The sequence below is a fragment of the Typha latifolia genome, chromosome 12 (genome assembly GCF_019914945.1).
Source record: "Typha latifolia isolate L0001 chromosome 12, TyphaL0001v2, whole genome shotgun sequence".
NCBI lineage: Eukaryota > Viridiplantae > Streptophyta > Magnoliopsida > Poales > Typhaceae > Typha > Typha latifolia.
In genome coordinates, this window is record NC_133097.1 from 8,432,148 (window position 1) to 8,450,802 (window position 18,655).

The following is an 18,655-nucleotide window of genomic DNA, read 5'->3' on the forward strand; positions in this document are numbered from 1 at the left end:
GTAGTTGCTTTCGGCAATATCTCCGGCTTTGACCACTGCAATCCCTTCTCTCTTCCCCGCTAATATATTTTTTCCCCTTTCTCCCCTGTTTTTCCTATTATTATTATTATTGTCATTATTATTATTATTATTATTTTGTTATTTTTATTTCCTTGTACTCTCTTGTCTCCTCTCCTTCCTCTCCACTAGGGTTTCTATATCTTCGCCAAGGAAGCATCTTGTTCTGGATCCGCCGCGTGGTGGCGTAGCTGGAGGGGTTGGTTCCTCCAAGGTGGAATCTTTGCCATCCTTTTTGGGTACTACTTTTTTGCTCCCAATTTCGTGTATTTTGAGGAAATTAGATGGAATTTGTTTTCAAGATGAAAACTTTTTGCCCCGACCGTGAGAATTTTATATCGCTTTCTGCTCAATTGATCTTTTTGGTTCCTTTTTAGTTTCTGGTAGAACTATGTTGAGCTAGATCATCAATGTTCGAACATCTGTTTCCCTGGAGGAGCTTTGGTTGGAGAAGAGCTGAATCTTCGTTGTTCTTTTCTTCATTGGGTTCTCCTTGAAATTTTCAGATGCGTTTTCTAAGTGTATACATTTCATTGATATAAATTTGGAATCTTAATCGTACGGGTAATTCTGTAACTTGCGATTTTGAGATTTTTTTTCTTCTAACATGATTGGGGCTAGATATAGCGAACTTACAATTGTTCGCAAATATCATTTTAAATGGGATCAGTTGAAGAGATCACTTGTAGAGTATAATAATCTTGTCGGTAATATTTTAAATCTTTTTTGGAGGATATATGTATATAATACTGACGGGATTGGTTTAGGTGAGATGATGATATTTTTACTGATTTATTGGCGTTACCAAGCCACTTTAGAGTTCTTCCTTTTAGAACGATGATATCAACATTTAATGGTAGGCTGGCTCAACTTCTTCAGGTAACTTTGGTGGTTTATGTTAATGAAATTCATGATTTTAAGGTTATATAGATATGAATAATTATTGAATTTGTTAAAATTAGAGTGTGAGATATTGCTGTGAAGCCTTGGAGATAGGTCCAGTAAATAAAGTGGAAATGATTTTAGGTGCTGAAAAGCAAGCAAACTATTTCAAATCTAAGTTTAGACTGCGTTGGTTTCAACATGTTGAACAATAATATATTCACATTTCATAAGTGGTAGCTGATGCGATTCATTTCCATAGAATTCAAATTGCGCTGCATCAATCTTTTCACTCTTTTCCCCAAATTCTGATTTAACTATTCAGCAATAGTTATTTAAATTAAATTTCAATTACCTTAGCAGATGAGACCAACATTATAAGTCTAGAGTTGTTTTGCGGCTTTTGCCTTCATTAAATGCAACTGTTTATGATCTAGTCCTGCTTATTTTTAGGTTCTGTAATTTTACTCCTGTTACACTTCAGTCTCATATTATTGTTTCCTATGCAGGGAATATCTAGTTCTCCAATACTCACAAGATGGGCTGTTTTACTGTCTTTAAATATAAGAAAAAGAGAAGTGTGCACATCATAAATAAGAAAGCTACTGATATGAAGGAAAGTAGGACATCTCGACTTCCTGAACCTGAATCTCGTGGACCATCCCTTCAATCTGCTCCTGCAAGTTTCAGAAATAGGAGCAAAACGTCACAAGCGGCAAATAAAATGCTTTACAGCAGAGCTCGAGCATTATCTGCTCCCTCTAGCCTTGTTTTTTCTGATGAGGATGCTCTTACAGCCAATGAAATTGACGATCAAGAAGAGGTCAAAGGTAGAGGGTCAGTAAAGGAGCAACATTTTTCAAATCCTATTCCTCTTCCACTTCCATCACCAGAAGGTACTTCTGTTTTGAAGAATTTGGGAAGCTTCAAAGCAAGAACTGCCAGCGGGCCTATTGCAACTTCTGGCCCTCTGCCATTGCCTCCATTAGGGGGTGGTGGTCTTCGTAACTTCTCTTATGAAGAGGTTTCATCTGCTTGCCAATATTTCTCTGGTGATCGCTGTGTGTCAGAAGGTATTACAACAACAGTATATAAGGCAACATTTGGAGATGAAATAATTGGTTCTAAGAAGATTGAAGCTACAGTTACTCGGTCACATCCCTCCTCTCAAGTATGCTGCTCATATCAGAATTTAATTGCAATTATTTCTTTTTCTCTAAGGTAAAATTATTGGAACTACTGAGTTCCAATGCATGAGGAGGTTAAATTAAATCTGACATCAACTCTCCAAAAATTGATGTCAAATTCTAGCCAAAGCAGAATGAGAATATAGGACTTGCCTTGGAAAATTATGATGGAAGTTGACCGGTAGAGTAGTTTACCTTCTCTATAACATTCTAGGCTTATACAACCCAAGAACAATCCCTCTAGAAAGTCCACTAGGTATGATATAGTTTGGACAAGGAAGAAAGATGATAGCCTTTTTGCTTTGTATAACAGTTAAGATATTTCATGGAACCTTATGGTCTTTATTTTATAGGATTTGAAGGACTTCATGAACGTGGTGAATACACTGGCGTCCCTGCAGCATCCCAATCTGTGTAAATTAATAGGGTTTCATGCTCAAGAGGGTTCTAATGAACGGATGTTGGTTTATGAGAGGCTTTATCATGGTAGCTTGGATAGACTACTACATGGAAAATCTGATGGTCCTTCCATTGATTGGTCTACGCGGATGAAAGTCGCCCTCTGTGCTGCACGGGGTCTAGCGTTCTTGCATGAAGAAGGGCCTTTTCAGGTGATTTTGGTTTTCATCCTTGATTTGATTGGTCTGCCACCTGATATTACATGGAAAACAAGTATGCAAGTAAAAAAAAACATTTCTCTTAAGCTTTACGATTGTAAGAATGTGGCTCTATCTTCGTTAGCACTTGGTGACATTTTAATCGATAAACTATTCTATAAGTACCACATTATACATTGTTCTGTATCTGTTTACTGTAATGCTTTATCTAGCAATTTTCTTATGGTAGATGTTATTTGCAACAGGCCATGTACAATGAGTTCTCTACTTCAAATATACAAGTTGATAAGGATTTCAGTGCAAAGCTATCAGGATATGGATGTGTTGTCTATAATACTGATGCAGAGATCTGTAATGCATCTACGGTGAGTGCTATTTATTGATAAAGAAAGTAACCACATTATTATATTGTCCTTCCTACAGTAAGAGATAGCAACTGCAGATGCCATATTTTTTCAATGCATGATTCAAAAGTTTGTAAACACTTTTCCAATGTATTCATAATGGAGGATCTCTTTCTTTTGTCTTATTTGAAAATTCCAATCCAATTTTTGGCCTTAAAAAAATAATTGAATGATTGAAGCCCTAAGCACCCAAAAAATAAAATTGAGCTGATCTACTACTTGGTCTGTTAATAAGCCGTCTGCTTGAAATTCATAATAGTCTAAGCTATGTTAGCTTGTTGACAGGCTACTGCAAACCTATCTGTGGAGACTTTGGAGAAAGGATTATTAACTCCTAAGAGCAATGTTTGGAGTTTCGGGATTGTACTGCTCGAACTATTGACTGGAAGGAAGAATCTTGATTCTCGCTACCCAAAAGAAGAGCGAAACATTGTCAAATGGAGCAAGCCGTTTCTTGCAGATGATTATCGCCTATCCCTCATCATGGACCCCCGCATAAAAGGACGTTTTCCACCCAAGGCTGCTAGAACTGTTGCTGACTTAGCCTTAAAATGTCTCCAGAAGGACCCATCGGAAAGGCCTATCATGAGGGCCATTGTGGAGTCCCTTGCTAGCGTTCAGGATATGAAGTACCCTTGCCGCTACCCACTTCAAGAACCATCTGCTGCTTCAGGAAAGTTGATGATGAAGTCTCCAAGTCTCAACGGCATCATCCCACCACAACCTGCAGTGAACTTCTCGCCGTCACCTCCTTCTAGAAGCCAGCCATTAATTTCACCTCGGACATCGACATCTGTACTTCTCCCTCCTCAGACCTGCTCGTCCACAATTACATTGGAAGAAACCAGGATAAGCACTACCAGGAGGCCATCCTCTCCTATTATGCAGAGGCCCAGGGTTGAAGGCTTCTGATTGTCCATATTGGTTTTTTCCCCATATGATGACTTTATTATTTTTGGCTTCCAAGTCTCCCAATATAATGTACAATAAAGTATCATCGTATGCTCATTTATCTGTCTGCTGTTTAGGTAGAATTATGATTTTAGGTTCAGAATCTGTAGATAAATCAAGTGTGTGTGGCTGTTATTGTGAATGAATACATCAGATTTCTGTGAGGAATCTGTATAACTTCTTCAATAAACGAATATGCAGGGAAAATTCTATTCTTCTTCTCTTCAGATTCATCAAACACCTGTTTCTATGTAACTTCCAACTAATTTCAAATAATTTACAGATGATTTCTTGAGCAGAACGGATTGATGGTCCCTTTTTCCTTAAGCGTTCACAAGACTTGAATTAAGATGGATTTTATTATTGTTTAGCCTAACACAATGAACACTGACACGATATGGACACTGCTATATGATAAATAAAAAAAAAGGATATGGACAGTACTAGGATACGACAATAAATAAATTAATAAATAATGTATATATATATATCAATCACTAACTCACAATGCTTATATCACTAAATAAAATTATTTATAATTTAAATTTTACTAACTACTGTAGTGCTGTGTAAAAAAAAAAAAAAACCACACCCATCTACTCAAAATCCACCTACCCCTTCCATGTATTTACTCCTAGGTTAGCGGGACGAGTGTGGTCAAAGGAGGAGGAGCTTGTCAGGAGCGTCGTCGAGGGAAAGGGAGATCGTTGGGAGTGTCATCTATGGAGAAGAGGAGATCGTTGGGAGTGTCATCTATGGAGAAGAGGAGATCGTTGGGAGTGTCATCTATGGAGAAGGAGCTCGTTGGCATTGAGCTAGGTTGCAATTTGAATTTTTTTGGATTTTAGAGTTTAAATTTTGAGAGTTTTAATTGTGTGTTTGAGTTTTGAGGGTTTATTTTTGAGAGCTTATTCACAGCGTGTCTATTTTTTTTAATTATCAAATACTCGACGACAAATCCGACACTTGTCGGCGGGATGTCCTTGTCCCCGAAGTGTCGGACACCATCCACAAGAGCAACAATCATGTTATTTATATGCTAATTATTCATTACCTTATGGTTAAATAATTCCTCATAAGCATTATCTTAGTAATATATAATTATGATTACGAAATTATCGACATAATTCCTTTTCCTTTCCTTCTTACGGTGGCCCCACTGGCCATTATAATGGTCTTGGCCCAACTAAAGTATTCTAATCCATTGAAGTCAACCTTACTATAAACTGAAGCAGTCAAGGGTTAATCAGAAGATATCTCCGGAAATCCCTAATAGTTTGACTTGGCCAAGTCAAACCTCCAGGCACCATACATAAAGGACACGTGTCAACCCTACATTCTCCCTCCAACCCTACTTAACCCCCCTCCATTCTTCCACGACTCCTCACTGAAACTGAAAGGCTCAGTAGAATTAGGAAGAGAACAATAGAGATGGTTGGTGCCATGAGAAACCAAATGGCTCTGCAGCTTATGGCTATGTTGCTACTCTTCTCTTTGTCATTGAAGGCAGTGAAGGGATACCCGGAGGAGCTAGAGATTTCCCATGACCATGAGAGAGGCTTTATAGAAGGAGGGAAGGGTCTCTTCATACTGGGGAAGCCTAAGAAGGTGGTTGAGACGGACGGCGGTGGCATCCGGGTGGTTTCGGGGTATCGATGGAAGGCTGACCCTAACCCCATGTACATTGGATTCATCTCCATGGAGCCCAACACCCTCTTAATTCCCCAATACATTGATGCCAATCTCATCCTTTTCGTCCAAGAAGGTATGTTACTAATCTGTTAAGTATATTATATCTCTGAGTTACTCGTATTCGACTAATTGTATGATTTGCGAATTGCGAAGGTGAGGCGAAGATTGCGTGGATCAAGGAGGATAAGTTGGTGGAGAAGAACCTCAAGAGAGGCGATGTCAGCGTGATCTCGGGCGGGTCGGCTTTCTACGTCGTAAACATCCGCAAGAGCGAGAGGTTGCATATAATTTGCAGCCTCGACTCGTCTGAAAGCCTTGGATATGCGTCTTATGAGGTTAACAGGGTTCATTATAATTTCCTCCATAATCTATCAAGATTTAGAGTTAGATTTAGACACATGAGTTAGCTTTCTTTGTTGCTGCAGTCTTTCTTCATTGGAGGAGGAAGCTATCCGACATCAGTGCTTGCTGGATTTGATATCAATACTCTCATAGCTGCCCTTAACGTGAGGCAGTTTAACTTAATCAACTTGTCATTATTTAATTGCTACTGTACAACGTATATAAGTTCTAAAAGAATTTAATTTACACAGATTACACGTGAAGAATTGGCCATAATCATGGGAAGCCAAAAGAATGGGCCAATCATTTACTTGAACAACGAGGAAGAAGACATACTTCAATATAAGACGCAAATGGGCGAAAAGAGAAAATTGGTTGCAGATGATGATGAGGAAGAACAGGATGGTGATAGTACATGGTCATGGAGGAAGCTCCTTGGCTATCTGCATGGGAAGAGCCATGAGCATGTCCATTCTTCGCATGCATACAACCTCTACGACGAAAACCCAAGCTATGAGAACAGATACGGATGGAGCATCGCCATCGATGAACATGCCTACTCCCCTCTTAAACACACAAGAACTGGCGTTTATCTTGTCAATCTCACTGCAGTAAGTGATGATCTCCAAAACTTTATAAATGAGAGAACTCTGGGTGAAAGTAGGATAAGACGTAATTTTTTTTTTATAAACGACCATTGAACTAACATTGCAGGGATCAATGGTGGCACCTCATCTGAACCCTAAAGCGACGGAGTACGGCGTCGTGCTCAATGGCACAGGCACAATTCAGGTGGTCTTCCCTAACGGATCGTCGGCGATGAACGCAAAGGTGAGCCCGGGGGACGTGTTCTGGATCCCGCGATACTTCCCCTTCTGCCAAGTGGCAGCTCGAGAAGGCCCGCTCGAATTCTTCGGCTTCACGACGTCGTCGAGGAAGAACCGGCCGCAGTTCCTCGCCGGCGCGAGCTCGGTGCTAAGGAGCATGAGGGGACGTGAGCTTGCAGCTGCATTTGGAGTCAATGAGAAGCAACTGGAGGAGTTGGTTGACTCTCAGAGTGAGGGAATTATCTTGCCTTCTTGGACTCGTCACGAGGAGGAGGAGGAGGAGAAGAAGAAAAAGGAGAAGGATGGAGAGGCGATCTTAATTAGGAAGAGGGTCTTTTTTGCATGAGTTCATGGTCAAGGTCATCTACTTAATTTCCTAATATCTTTTGTTTCTTTTTTCTTTTTGGACCGTCTTTATGTTTGCCAATACCGAGGAGGATTCTCTCTCTCACTCTTAAAAAAACTTTATCTCTATCTCTATCTCTGTGATAATTTCAAAGGTTTTTTTTTGTGCTTATATTGCATGATATGCAAAAATATTTATTACTACCAGTTTAATATGATTAATAATAGCTTTAATTCTTCCTTTTTAATTTTTAGTTTTGAAAAGGTAACATGACTACATAGGGGCATGATTAGCCCAAATATGCAAATATGTAATGTCCAAGGATGTATACGTAAATAAGTAATTTTAGAAGGGTGAATGTGTGTCTTACTCTGTTTCCAATACCTTATCAACACTGGGGAAGAAGTAAAGAACCACCGCTTTCCAAAACCACCGGAGAAAGAAGGGGAAGCGAGCAATGGTTTCCCTCCGACTCGGCTCCAACGTTCACCTCTTCTCCTCCTCCATCTCTCCTCGTAATCCGTCACAGTTGCTCCTGAGACCACGGTCGCTTCCGCTCACCCCCCTTCGTTCGCGATTTCCGAGTAATATTGACCTCCTCTCTCTCTTGCCTTCTATATGTTTGTGGTTTTGACTGCAAGAGTTTCTGGGTTCAGGGATATACGCCTTCTCGAGCAATGATATCAAGGTAGGTTCCAATATTGAGGTCGATGGAGCTCCCTGGAGAGTTTTGGGTACGTGGCTTCGTCCTTCCTATAAATTCTTCACCATTTTGTTCCAAAAACGATCGAGTTAGAAAAGGGACATTGGCATTGTACTCTTTTGGCCCATTTGAGGGGAATAAGGTTGAAGAAGAGAGAATAACGTTCGGGTTTTCTGTATCGGGGATAAAGTGATTTAGTGCTGTGTATATTGTATGACGAGAAATTTATGTTGTACATATGCTGTTTGAATAAATGTGTCATGAAAGTAGCGATGCACTGGGTCTAATTTGATATTTTCTTCTGAAAAAAGAATTGCATGTTTACAGTATTTCGTCTGCTTTTTTTATTTGGTACGGTTAATTAGGTATCGTTTTTTCTCCGAGCAGCTATGTTTTATAATTTATACGAAGAAAACATACATAGTGCGTTAAGGAAAATAAGTGCAGGAATTAAAAAGTTGGGTGGAAAAAAATAATGATGACGCGTCAAACTTTATACTCTAGCCTTTTGTACTGTAATAAGATGTTTGTTCACGAATAAATAACTAGTTACTTGTGGTTGCTTTTTTATGCATATTTATTTAATAAACATTAGCTTTACTATGTTATGAATTCTTGTAGTATTCTAGATTAATTTCTTCTTTCTGATGGTAATTGTAGAGTTCCTGCATGTCAAGCCTGGGAAAGGAGCGGCATTTGTAAGGACAAAAATGCGCAATTATGTAACAGGCAACACAGTTGAGAAAACCTTTCGAGCTGGAAGTACGGTAAATATAGGACCGAACATTCTGTAGTATTTTCTAAGAGCTGATATTTTTGTAAGCTGCATATGTACTCTTGGTTTGGGACTTAGTAGATAAGGAATAAATTTATGTGATTGAGATTGTCCCCGTAAAGTTCCACTACGTTGACCACAATCTTTGTAGTATGGAGCTTTAAATTATTACAATGCATCTCTCCACATATCTCTGAAAATTAGCTTTTCCAGAATCATGTGGGCAAACGATGCTGTTCTCACTTCTCACTTTACAATTTTTCATGTCATCATCTCCTTCATACAGCCCCATGAAACATGTAAAGAATGATTTACGTGTTTAGTTTATTCATTACATCCTATGGAATAATTTAGTTGCTCACAGCATTCTCAGGCATTGTTTAATACACAGCCAGCTACTGTTTTCAGATAAACTTTATTAGTGTATCTTATTTTGATCAGTATTATCTACTTATTCATGCTTTGTTCTTTCAGATTCAAGAGGCAAATATTGTGAAGGAGACCAAACAGTTCACATACAAAGATGGCAACCAGTTTGTCTTCATGGATTTGGTAAATTTGTATGCTTTCAACTAGTGCAAGAGTACAATCAAAAGCTGACTCTTTTCTTCCTATCTATCTTTCCCTCTTTTTTGTCTTCTTGAATCATGCTACTAGTTCCTTGGAAGGGTCAGTTCGCAGGTTTCATTGGATACTAAAAGTGCTATATACTAAACTCCCTCCATAAGCATGATATTTAAGTTTTAACCTTCTTTTCTTTTCTTCATAAAAACTGCTATTCAGTATTCTTCCAATTTTTCCTACAGAATGATCTTGTCTTATATAGAGGTATAATAAGAAGGCAGCCAATTTGCTTCACTGTGGTAATAGAAAGGAATTGCTTTAACTGTGGTGCTGGTTGCAAGGAGCGCTTCTAGCTCTAGTGTATGAAATTTGTTACAATTACACTTTAGGTTGATGCATTTATACATGCACTGGAGATGCTAGTTATATTTCTAATTAGATATAATAGAAGGAAGGAAATATTGAATCATGTTGAAAATAAATTGACTCTTCCACAATCCAGATTTATAAGCTGTACATGAAGATACAGGAGAATTTCTACATTAAGTCCTATTAGTGGGACATTTCTTGCCCCTTTAGCTGGAAGAAGTGAAACCTTCAATCTCCCTGAAGATGTATGATGTGCTTCAGTGCTTCACTGCCACCTTGGAGTAAAAACATCTATTCTTCTGTTTCTTAGGTGTTGTAGCTCCTAATTAAGACATGCTGTTGGTTAGTTGGTAATATAAATATTTTCACAGGCTAGTTATGAAGAAATTCGCTTGAATGAGGCAGATGTTGGTGACAAAATGAAATGGTTAAAAGAGGGAATGGATTGCAGTCTACTCTTCTGGAATGGACGGGTATTTCCTTTTTCTGTTTTTCATACGCTAGTTGATATTTCTGGTCAAGTTATGTCCAGGAACAATGAAAATGTCTGGTTGCATATATGCGCCAAGGGAGCTTGATTTGCACATGACATGCTTGCTTGTAGTTGTGCTTATGTACCATGATTCTGATTCAAATGTGCAAGGACTTGATGAACAGAACACTGTTTTGTAGATTATTGATTTTGAACTTCCCATCACTGTTAAGCTGACTGTAGTTGATGTGGATCCTGGCCTACGAGGTGATACTGCACAAGGTAATACTTGCTGCTTTAACTTTATTTTTCCCATCTATGATTTTATGATTCATATTTGCTACACCAATAATGCATCTGGGATATAATGGTCCTAGACTTGTGGGACAACATGTGATATTTTAGGCTATATCTATATACCTGACAATAAAGCTGTCAAAAATGCTCACCGACTCACGAGGCTCGTGAGTTTGGCTCGAGAATCAAGCCTAGCCGAGCTAGAGTCGGCTTGCTTGAGCTCGACTTAAATAGGCTTGATATATAATATGTGAGATAATTATATATATATATATATATCAAAATAAATGTATAAATGTTATATAGCGTAGTTAATTAAAGCAATTTCTAGTTACCCAGCCAATCTCGCGAGCCTCATTGAGTTGGAGACAAGCCGAGCTAAGCTTTTCCGGTTCGAATCGGCTTGAGCTCGAGCTCGAGCTGAGCTGAATTTTTCCACCTCTCGAGCCGAGCCGAGCTGGGCCTGCCCTATGTATATTCCAAATCTGGTAGTACTCTGTAAAATGGACTAACAAGATATTATATATGGATCAATATAAATCCATTTACCCATATTGCACCAGAAAATATAGATTTCTCACGGCCATCTTATTGACTCTCTCAGGGGAACAAGGTCCTAAGCTGGAATTACTATTTGCTTCTCCTTGATTAGCTTTATGCCTCTATTGTTATGCATCTTATAAGGATATAAAACATCTAGGTTCTATGCACTAAGCAAAACCAAGTTGTAAATGATGTCTAATTTGAGTGATGTAATATCTGCTTTGCAGGAGGGTCAAAGCCGGCAACACTTGATACAGGTGCTGTTGTTAATGTGCCCTTGTTTGTCAACACCGGTGAAGAGATTCTGGTGGACACAAGAACTGGCCAATACATGAGCAGGGCATAAGACAACACTAACTAATCCTTCCACTGAGGTTTTGCTTGGTTTTTTGCCGGATAGAAAACTTTGTCCCAAAATTTCCCATTTTATGTATACTCTGTTATTTATACATATAAGTGTAGCAAATTATCTGCGAAGAGATTTCCATGCATCTAGCTTTTGTCATTTGGAACCTACGATTTTTCTCAATGACAGATCCTGACCCTGTCAAAGGTCGGTTATCATGAATAATGTACATCACACGAGAGAAGATCTACTTGCTAACATCCATCCATATTTGAATTCCAAGATGATTTGATGCGAGCTAATAACAGCAGATGAAGTATGGATTAATACATACATAATCTTCTTTCATTGTTATTTGCTGCCATATACAGGGTTCTTAAGACGATTACTGCACTGTAGGGATAAGCTTGTCAGGTATATATCGCAAATCGTTTTTTTTTGTGTGGATACTTTGAAGACAGAATCATTCGTGCTCTTAAGATGTGTCCTCTTGTTTCATATTATTCTTTGAGGAATATACAAAGATTAATATATTTATGAACACAACAAATTTCTAGTGCATCCACTTCAAGCCTGGCAAGTTCTTGGATTCACTTGGCTCAGTTTCCTCCTTCCTCCAGTACCTCCTCCAGCCACTGAAGACCAGCCGGAATTTGAACCGCCGCCTCAGCACCGTGGATAGCCTCCAAGGTCTTTTCCCCGGTGCTGCCTCGCTACAGGGTGCCGGCCGTTGTACCTGGACCCCACTCTGCAATGCCCTTGCCATTTTAAAGTGTGCGGGGCTCGGCGCTGAGTAGCTCCTCCTCAGGATGGTCCTGTTCAGCTGAATTTCGAAGCTGAGCCTCTCAAACTCGTCGAACAGCGTGGCGTGGTGATCCCCGAAGCAGATGCAGAGGCTCCCTCTTCCTTCTTCTTCCTCCATGGCACTGGAAGTGTGTGATCAGTGATCGGAATAATTTCTATGATGACAGGAGATTGGAATGCCAATTGCGTGAGAATCTAATGGTGTAGGTGCACTTAAATGCCACTATTTATTGAAGTCCTCGGCGGTTTGACGTGCAATGGAGGCCAAGCACATCTTGGAAGTGTGATTCATACTTCTATCTATCTTTCTTTCTTTCCTTTTCTTTTTTTTTCCCATACTTCCATTACCTCATATGAGTTGTAACTTGTTTGCAAGAATTAGAACAATAATGATCTAACATCTACATATGGACATGTCAATTGACCAATGTATGGACCTCAAAGTAAATCATGGGGTAGTCCAGCATTAATGCACTTCTGTCTTCTGCTCACCAATATCTCTATCTATGTCATTCCTCCAGCGCCGCAAACTCTACACGATATTTCTCCATTTACTACCAGATTATTTTTTTTCCCTTTTTCATTAGTTTCGGTTCTTAATATATTTAGCCAATTTAATCTGGGGCAATGTTAAATCTTTGTGTGGAAAACTATTTGTGGATATTTTTTGAATCATAGTTGAAGAAAGAGAAGATTTATTCGCATATGGTAAAAAAAAAATAAAAAGTTGTAAATAGAGGTAAAAAAGAGGGAATGAAATAGAAATTACCTACCAACGTCCACGTCTCCGAATCTCACAACTCACCTCTCTTCTGCGAGACTACGACAGACGCTTTCCCCAATTCTATGCCACTCTCGTTTCCATCCCCAATTTCAAACACTAGTAAGAACCAAAACTCTAACCCTAGCTTCCCCTCCTTTGACCCCCCCGCCAATAGAAGAATTCTCGGTTTAGCTGGACTCGACTGCGGCGCCATCGACTCTCTCCATTTCTCTTGGAGTTCTTAGGCCCTAGATTCAATTATTGATAAGAGATCAAAAGGAGTGAGAGTTAGGGTTTCTTCATCATATCTATCTTCGAATTGAAGTGGAATGTGATCTCTTCGCTTCGAAGGGTGAGATCTTTCTACATTTAAGGTGCCTTGGTTGCTTGGGATGGGTAGATTTCTATTGGCGATCCTATTGGTTTTGGCTATCGCAGGAGTATGCGATGCTTCATCCAGGGTTTTATTGGCTGATGGACTAGAAGAACAAAAACCCAACCCGGAAAAGGTAAGAATTTGGACACTTTTTCTTAATATATATCTGAGTCTTGCAAGATCTCTTATTACCGTTTCATCTATGCCTTCTTTATTCAGGTTCCTTCATCGCCTCCTTTGAGTCCTCTTCCAAAGGTCGATTTTTCTGAATCTATCAAGAAGAGTCCACCAACGCAATTAAATCATTCGTCTTTAGCTGCTTCTAAATCTGAAGTCCAGAATAATACAGAGCCGAATAGTCCGGCGAATCCGGCAACAAGGGGAGGAGCGGAGAATAAGGGTGCGCAAGGCAGTCCGGTGAAGTTGGCGCCTCCTATTGGACCAGAGAAGAAGGATCTGCCGAATGGACCGGAGAAGAAGGATCCACCAATTGGACCAGAGAAGAAGATTACACCAAGTGGATCGGATAAGAAGGATCCACCGAGTGGAACAGAGAATCAACATGGAAGTCCAGTGATCTCAGCACCACCAAGCAATCTTGAAACTAAGAAACCACCAAGTAGTGGAGGTGGAAGTTCCCCTAATTTGGAAAACTCTTTGGATAAAACTCAAATGGAGACATGTGATGCATCATCTGAGAAATGTCAAGTAGAAGATTTGGTTGCTTGTCTCAAGATCTCCGGAAATGGTAAGAAATTTGGCTATCTGGTTTTGGGGCCTGTGCACTGCAATTGGTTTTAGAGCCCTTTTTTCTCTTCTAGGTATTTATTCTTCGTTTATGGTTGTTTTTATTCCATAAATTTTCCTTAATTCACATACCCATGTCAGAATATATCCTTTTCCTCTTTTGTCCAGACTTTGTTCATATTTGGAGAAACTATAAGAGGTTTAATGCTAGTAGATTGCATGAGTAGTAGGTAAGGTGGATAATATACTGCTGAACAGACAAGGGCTTAACATTAAGGTCCTCTCTCCACTTCTAGGAACTTGGGGCGAACTATAGAAGGCTTATGCTAGGTTGACCAATTGTAATTTGTAAAGGTTTGATTAGTTCTTGTTGCGAGCATTTAATGTTGGGTTGTGCTTAGCTGGTCCTGCAATGCCATGATGATTATTAGAATTTTCAGTTTCATATTGGGTTGACTGAGAAACCTAAGAGAAAGTTTTTTCCCCTTTTCTTGCTTATTGTTCTTTTTTAATGATGGAGGAGCTTCATATTTACTTAGGGGAATGGGTAAGAAAACAACTATGCTATTATAGTGGACAAGTGAGGGCCTTATGCATATTTGACAGCTGATGCTTTACTCATTTGGGCTATTGAAAATTACTACTTTATAGTGTTTGGATGAAGAAAGTGGAATGAGAAGTGAGTTCTCCACTTTCCTAAAACCATCTAATTTCTCTCGCTTCACTTTCTTTTTTAAAAGAAGAGTAACACTTTCCACGTTTTTATATACTGCATAATTCTAATAATGACTCACTTTCAATCTTTACCGAGAAATTTTAATTTTTACTAAGCACTAATAAGTCAATGATTACTTACTAGAAGTGATTTTACTAGAAACTTTCATCACTTTCTTTCCTCTATTTTTCATCAATTGAACACACTCTTATAAGTTACCTATTATTGTTGAATATTGGAAGTGCCCTTATCATGAGAGAGAGTAGGAGGGTGGAAAGTATTTTGTTCTTATTGGAGAGGGTGATGAATCCCCATTGACCATGATTAAAGGAGTCATTTCGTTGCTATCGATAAGTGGGCACTTGTTTATGCTAAGGGTCTTATGCTCTATTCACAACTGGTCTTTTGTTAGAGAGATCAGATAAGTAGGCATAGTGATGTGTCCTGGATAACTTACTTTTTGTGTCAAAATCACAGGTTTTTCAACTTGCAGTATTAGATGGGTTGCCTATTGTTAGCTTAGACCAAATGGCATTTTGGACATTGGTTGTTTATGATAGATGAAGCAAGGAAGTGGCATAACACTAGATTAGATTAATTTAGGCAGAGCGGAAGCATCAGAAAATGGATGTCTTTGCCTTCTATGAAAAATTATAGCTAAAGAGGACAAAGTTTTTTTTTTTTTGGTCACAATATCATCTTTATTGCCTTCAAGATATTTGGTGTATGTTTGGGGAGACTTGAGATTGTGCACCCACACCCTCGATGGATATTGCGGCTTTTGGAGAGACTCAACAGGAGAGAGCAACAGAAGTAGGAACAACATCTCTTTGCATGTGACATGATCAGCAGCAAGGGCAGCAGCTTTTGTTGTAGATATCATATAACATCACTAGTAACAATATTGGAACTTGTTAGTTGTCACAATTCCAGTAATGGTCACAGACTCAGAGGACAGGAATAGCAACAGTAGCGGTGTAGCAGTATAACAAAAGCAGTAGAAAAAAGGAGAGAATTTTGGAAGAAGTTCACAAAGAAATCTTCTGAATATGTCGTTTAATTTTCAAAGCCTTGGCTGAGGACCACGGAATATGCCTAACTCTGGCCTATTTTGTGCTGTTTTCCAACTTTTAGAGTATTCTTTGAGATGATACTCTGGAGGTGTTTATTGTTCCATTCTTCTCTTTCCTGTCCTTTGTTGCTCCCTTCCATTCCAATCTTTTTAAGTTACGAGGTTCATCTTCTTTTGTTTCTTCTCTTTCCTTTATCTGGATTAGTTTCTGTCAAGAAGAATACTTAAGATAATTTGTGTTTTCATTGGTAGTGTGCTCTAAAAGCTCTCATTCTCTTGGTAGTATTTCTTTTTGTGTTATTACTTTCAATTACTATTTGCTATATATGTTCTTTAGGTAATCATGAACTTATGCACAACTTGAGTATATAATTAAGGTCTTTATTTGTACTGTACTTTCTTGCAGCTTTGGACGAGTTATCCTTTTTAATCAAGAATACAGGGGAGAATGCTTTAACTGTAGATGTCAAACCAACTCCTCCTATAGCTATTGATGTTAAGAAGATAGACCTAGCCAAAAACATGTCGAGAAAGGTTTGGATCTTATTATTTTCATTTTTGTGTTTGTTGGACCTTAAAGTTTTTGTTGCTTGAATGTATCGTTGGCTAATATTTGGCTGATATCCTGATCTGTTAAACATTCCAGCAGGTGACTGATGTTGGGAAACAGAGTTTTAAAATGGCTACACATGATTATTCGTGATGATTTCCTAATCTGCAATTACTAGTTAGTTCAGTTATTCTAGTTTTGCGATAATAGAATCTTAACTTCACAATTCAATCCATCTTAAAGTGCTTATTGTCCACATAAAATATTATGTCACTATCCATTTCCAGAAAAACTCTTGTGCGGTGATTGATTGCTTATCATATAAGATGTTCCCAAGTACTTCAAATTTTGCATAGATGCATTTAGTTTATCATTGATCAGATTTAGTAGAAGTCAGTGATTTCAATGACCGATGAACAAGCGAGTCAGTTATTCTCAAGAAACATTAATTCATCATGTACGCTTCTAGAAGCACCCTGCTAATATCACCAAAATGGACTTTATGGTCCATTCTCATAGTTCACTATTCTTTGCAGCACTGTTTAGTGTGTATTTTACCTTTTTACTATTTTAGTGGCTATTACCGTTTGAATATATTGTCTATGCTGATGCATGCTAACTTTCAGGTGAATATTCCTCCAACTAGTGCTTCAAGCGGTGGTAAGATTGTTCTAAATGCTGGAAAAGGGGATTGTGTCCTACACATCACACCAACTGTTTCTGACTGGAAACATTTTCAGCAATTAGCTGGTTATGCAACTCGTCTTACTCCAATTTATGGTGCTTACTTCTTCGTCTTTACCATGCTTATTGCTGGAGGTACATGGGCCTGTTGCAAATTTAGGAGGGGAAGGAGAGTCAATGCTGGTATCCCGTATCAGCAACTTGAGATGGGAACACAGCCTCAATCCAATTCGGCAGTTGTGACCACAGCAAGCTCTGGTGATGGCTGGGATGATGGCTGGGACGATGATTGGGATGAGGAAGCAGTAGCAAACCCTTCAGATAAACAAACTACTGGAAATATTTCATTAAATGGCCTCTCGTCAAGGTCCCGAAACATTAACAAAGATGGTTGGGATGTTGACTGGGATGATTAGTAGTGCAACAATGTGTAAAGCAGACGAGCCTGCTATTTATCCTCGCAAATGAAGGAATTGAGAACTTCTTGCTTGGATATCTTACAAATGCTGCGATACCTTTGGGCAAAGACTGAAAAATGCAGGAAATTAATGCTTAAAATGCTCAGAGTATATCTTTAGGAACAGGAACACGAGAGTGGAAGTGGGTTTGATGAATTTTGTACACTATATTCATTTGTTCTTTCCTTTTCTGTTTTCCTGTTGGTACATAAACATCTGGGAGTCCTTAGATAGAAACCCTTCAATATGTCTGGGTAAATGGATTTAATAAGCTATAGGGTTACAGATAAAATAAAAAAAATTCCACCATGTCATCCCTGAAGGAGCTCGCATCTACAAGGTGCCAAAATTTTCCAACATTTTGGAATCCTTTTGAGGTGTAAATTGTGATCATTAAATGTGGTATGAATTATCATGTACTTTGCTCTATGGTTTTATTGAATGAGTAGAAGAAATTGGTCTTTGTTGTTGAAACTAGGCATTGTGCTTTTGCCTATATTTTCCTTATTTGATCATGACTAGATGCTGGTCTTTCATGTCATCAAAGAAAATTATTCTTTTGTCAATTAAGATAATTTTCTGTTCATGAGAAAAATAATGTTATCTTAACTTGTACTACTCACATATTGCAATGGAGGAGTTCTACAGTGCTTTGGAAGGTAGCTGTGAGATTCAAAGTGACAAATTGTCACAATAGACTTGATCTAGAGTCGACCCTGGACTTGGACTTGGACTTGGACTTGGGTCAGGCCAGGCTCAAGCAGGCCTTTCTGCTGATATCCCATTTTATGTCCATTCTTTTGGCTTCGGATGAACTCTGTCGATACGTTTTTCTACTCTGTAAAATGATAGATTTGATGAAAGATCATTCTTGTTGAGAGAACTAAATATGTTTTTGATCACATTGTGAAATGGATAAATTACAAATTATCCCCTTATGGGTATGCCTAAAGTTGAACTATATCCAAATGTTCATTTGTATCGTTAACAGAGCCATCAAGTTGCCATAATATCTCTACAATATCAATTATCTTGCTTGAATCACTATGAATCTTTTACCAATATATTTTAAGATTATTGAGATATTTTATTCCATAGTATTCATGTATCTG

At 38.6% G+C, this 18,655-nt stretch overlaps 4 protein-coding genes across 5 annotated transcripts; all 4 read left to right on the top strand.

The window, feature by feature from the left end:
- Nucleotides 1-44: 44 nt before the first annotated feature.
- On the top strand, nt 45-4,325 carry LOC140799044 (probable serine/threonine-protein kinase PBL1). Of its 2 annotated transcripts, none has more exons than XM_073153157.1 (5): nt 45-296; nt 1,449-2,110; nt 2,480-2,737; nt 2,989-3,108; nt 3,433-4,325. In XM_073153157.1, exons 2-5 carry the CDS (start codon nt 1,478-1,480, stop codon nt 4,057-4,059), a joined length of 1,638 nt encoding a protein of 545 aa, XP_073009258.1. In that variant the 5' UTR covers nt 45-296; nt 1,449-1,477; the 3' UTR covers nt 4,060-4,325. The 2 variants fall into 2 exon arrangements, with proteins under 2 accessions (XP_073009258.1, XP_073009259.1); XM_073153158.1 differs by having other exon boundaries at nt 45-271.
- Nucleotides 4,326-5,528: 1,203 nt separating this feature from the next.
- On the top strand, nt 5,529-7,305 carry LOC140799005 (vicilin-like seed storage protein At2g28490). The gene is made up of 5 exons (XM_073153100.1): nt 5,529-5,863; nt 5,944-6,125; nt 6,216-6,296; nt 6,384-6,743; nt 6,847-7,305. The coding sequence occupies exons 1-5, from the start codon at nt 5,530-5,532 to the stop codon at nt 7,303-7,305; spliced, it is 1,416 nt and encodes a 471-aa protein (XP_073009201.1). The 5' UTR covers nt 5,529.
- Nucleotides 7,306-7,701: 396 nt separating this feature from the next.
- On the top strand, nt 7,702-11,656 carry LOC140798805 (uncharacterized). Its single transcript, XM_073152859.1, has 7 exons — nt 7,702-7,889; nt 7,962-8,039; nt 8,669-8,775; nt 9,258-9,335; nt 10,088-10,189; nt 10,389-10,470; nt 11,256-11,656. The coding sequence occupies exons 1-7, from the start codon at nt 7,763-7,765 to the stop codon at nt 11,372-11,374; spliced, it is 693 nt and encodes a 230-aa protein (XP_073008960.1). The 5' UTR covers nt 7,702-7,762; the 3' UTR covers nt 11,375-11,656.
- A 1,336-nt stretch (nt 11,657-12,992) lies between these two features.
- LOC140798804 (uncharacterized) lies at nt 12,993-18,017 on the top strand. Its single transcript, XM_073152857.1, has 4 exons — nt 12,993-13,450; nt 13,537-14,065; nt 16,258-16,385; nt 17,028-18,017. The coding sequence occupies exons 1-4, from the start codon at nt 13,334-13,336 to the stop codon at nt 17,499-17,501; spliced, it is 1,248 nt and encodes a 415-aa protein (XP_073008958.1). The 5' UTR covers nt 12,993-13,333; the 3' UTR covers nt 17,502-18,017.
- Nucleotides 18,018-18,655: the final 638 nt, after the last annotated feature.

Excerpts from the sequence above, each read along its gene's own strand:
- LOC140799044 (XM_073153157.1), top strand. The coding sequence starts at position 1,478 with ATGGGCTGTTTTACTGTCTTTAAATATAAGAAAAAGAGAAGTGTGCAC. Across the intron at positions 2,738-2,988 it reads ATGAAGAAGGGCCTTTTCAG|GCCATGTACAATGAGTTCTC; the intron begins GTGATTTTGGTT and ends TATTTGCAACAG. Across the intron at positions 3,109-3,432 it reads AGATCTGTAATGCATCTACG|GCTACTGCAAACCTATCTGT; the intron begins GTGAGTGCTATT and ends GCTTGTTGACAG.
- LOC140799005 (XM_073153100.1), top strand. The coding sequence starts at position 5,530 with ATGGTTGGTGCCATGAGAAACCAAATGGCTCTGCAGCTTATGGCTATG. Across the intron at positions 5,864-5,943 it reads CATCCTTTTCGTCCAAGAAG|GTGAGGCGAAGATTGCGTGG; the intron begins GTATGTTACTAA and ends CGAATTGCGAAG. Across the intron at positions 6,297-6,383 it reads CTCTCATAGCTGCCCTTAAC|ATTACACGTGAAGAATTGGC; the intron begins GTGAGGCAGTTT and ends TAATTTACACAG.
- LOC140798805 (XM_073152859.1), top strand. The coding sequence starts at position 7,763 with ATGGTTTCCCTCCGACTCGGCTCCAACGTTCACCTCTTCTCCTCCTCC. Across the intron at positions 8,776-9,257 it reads CCTTTCGAGCTGGAAGTACG|ATTCAAGAGGCAAATATTGT; the intron begins GTAAATATAGGA and ends TTGTTCTTTCAG. Across the intron at positions 9,336-10,087 it reads AGTTTGTCTTCATGGATTTG|GCTAGTTATGAAGAAATTCG; the intron begins GTAAATTTGTAT and ends ATATTTTCACAG.
- LOC140798804 (XM_073152857.1), top strand. The coding sequence starts at position 13,334 with ATGGGTAGATTTCTATTGGCGATCCTATTGGTTTTGGCTATCGCAGGA. Across the intron at positions 13,451-13,536 it reads AAAAACCCAACCCGGAAAAG|GTTCCTTCATCGCCTCCTTT; the intron begins GTAAGAATTTGG and ends TTCTTTATTCAG. Across the intron at positions 14,066-16,257 it reads TCTCAAGATCTCCGGAAATG|CTTTGGACGAGTTATCCTTT; the intron begins GTAAGAAATTTG and ends ACTTTCTTGCAG.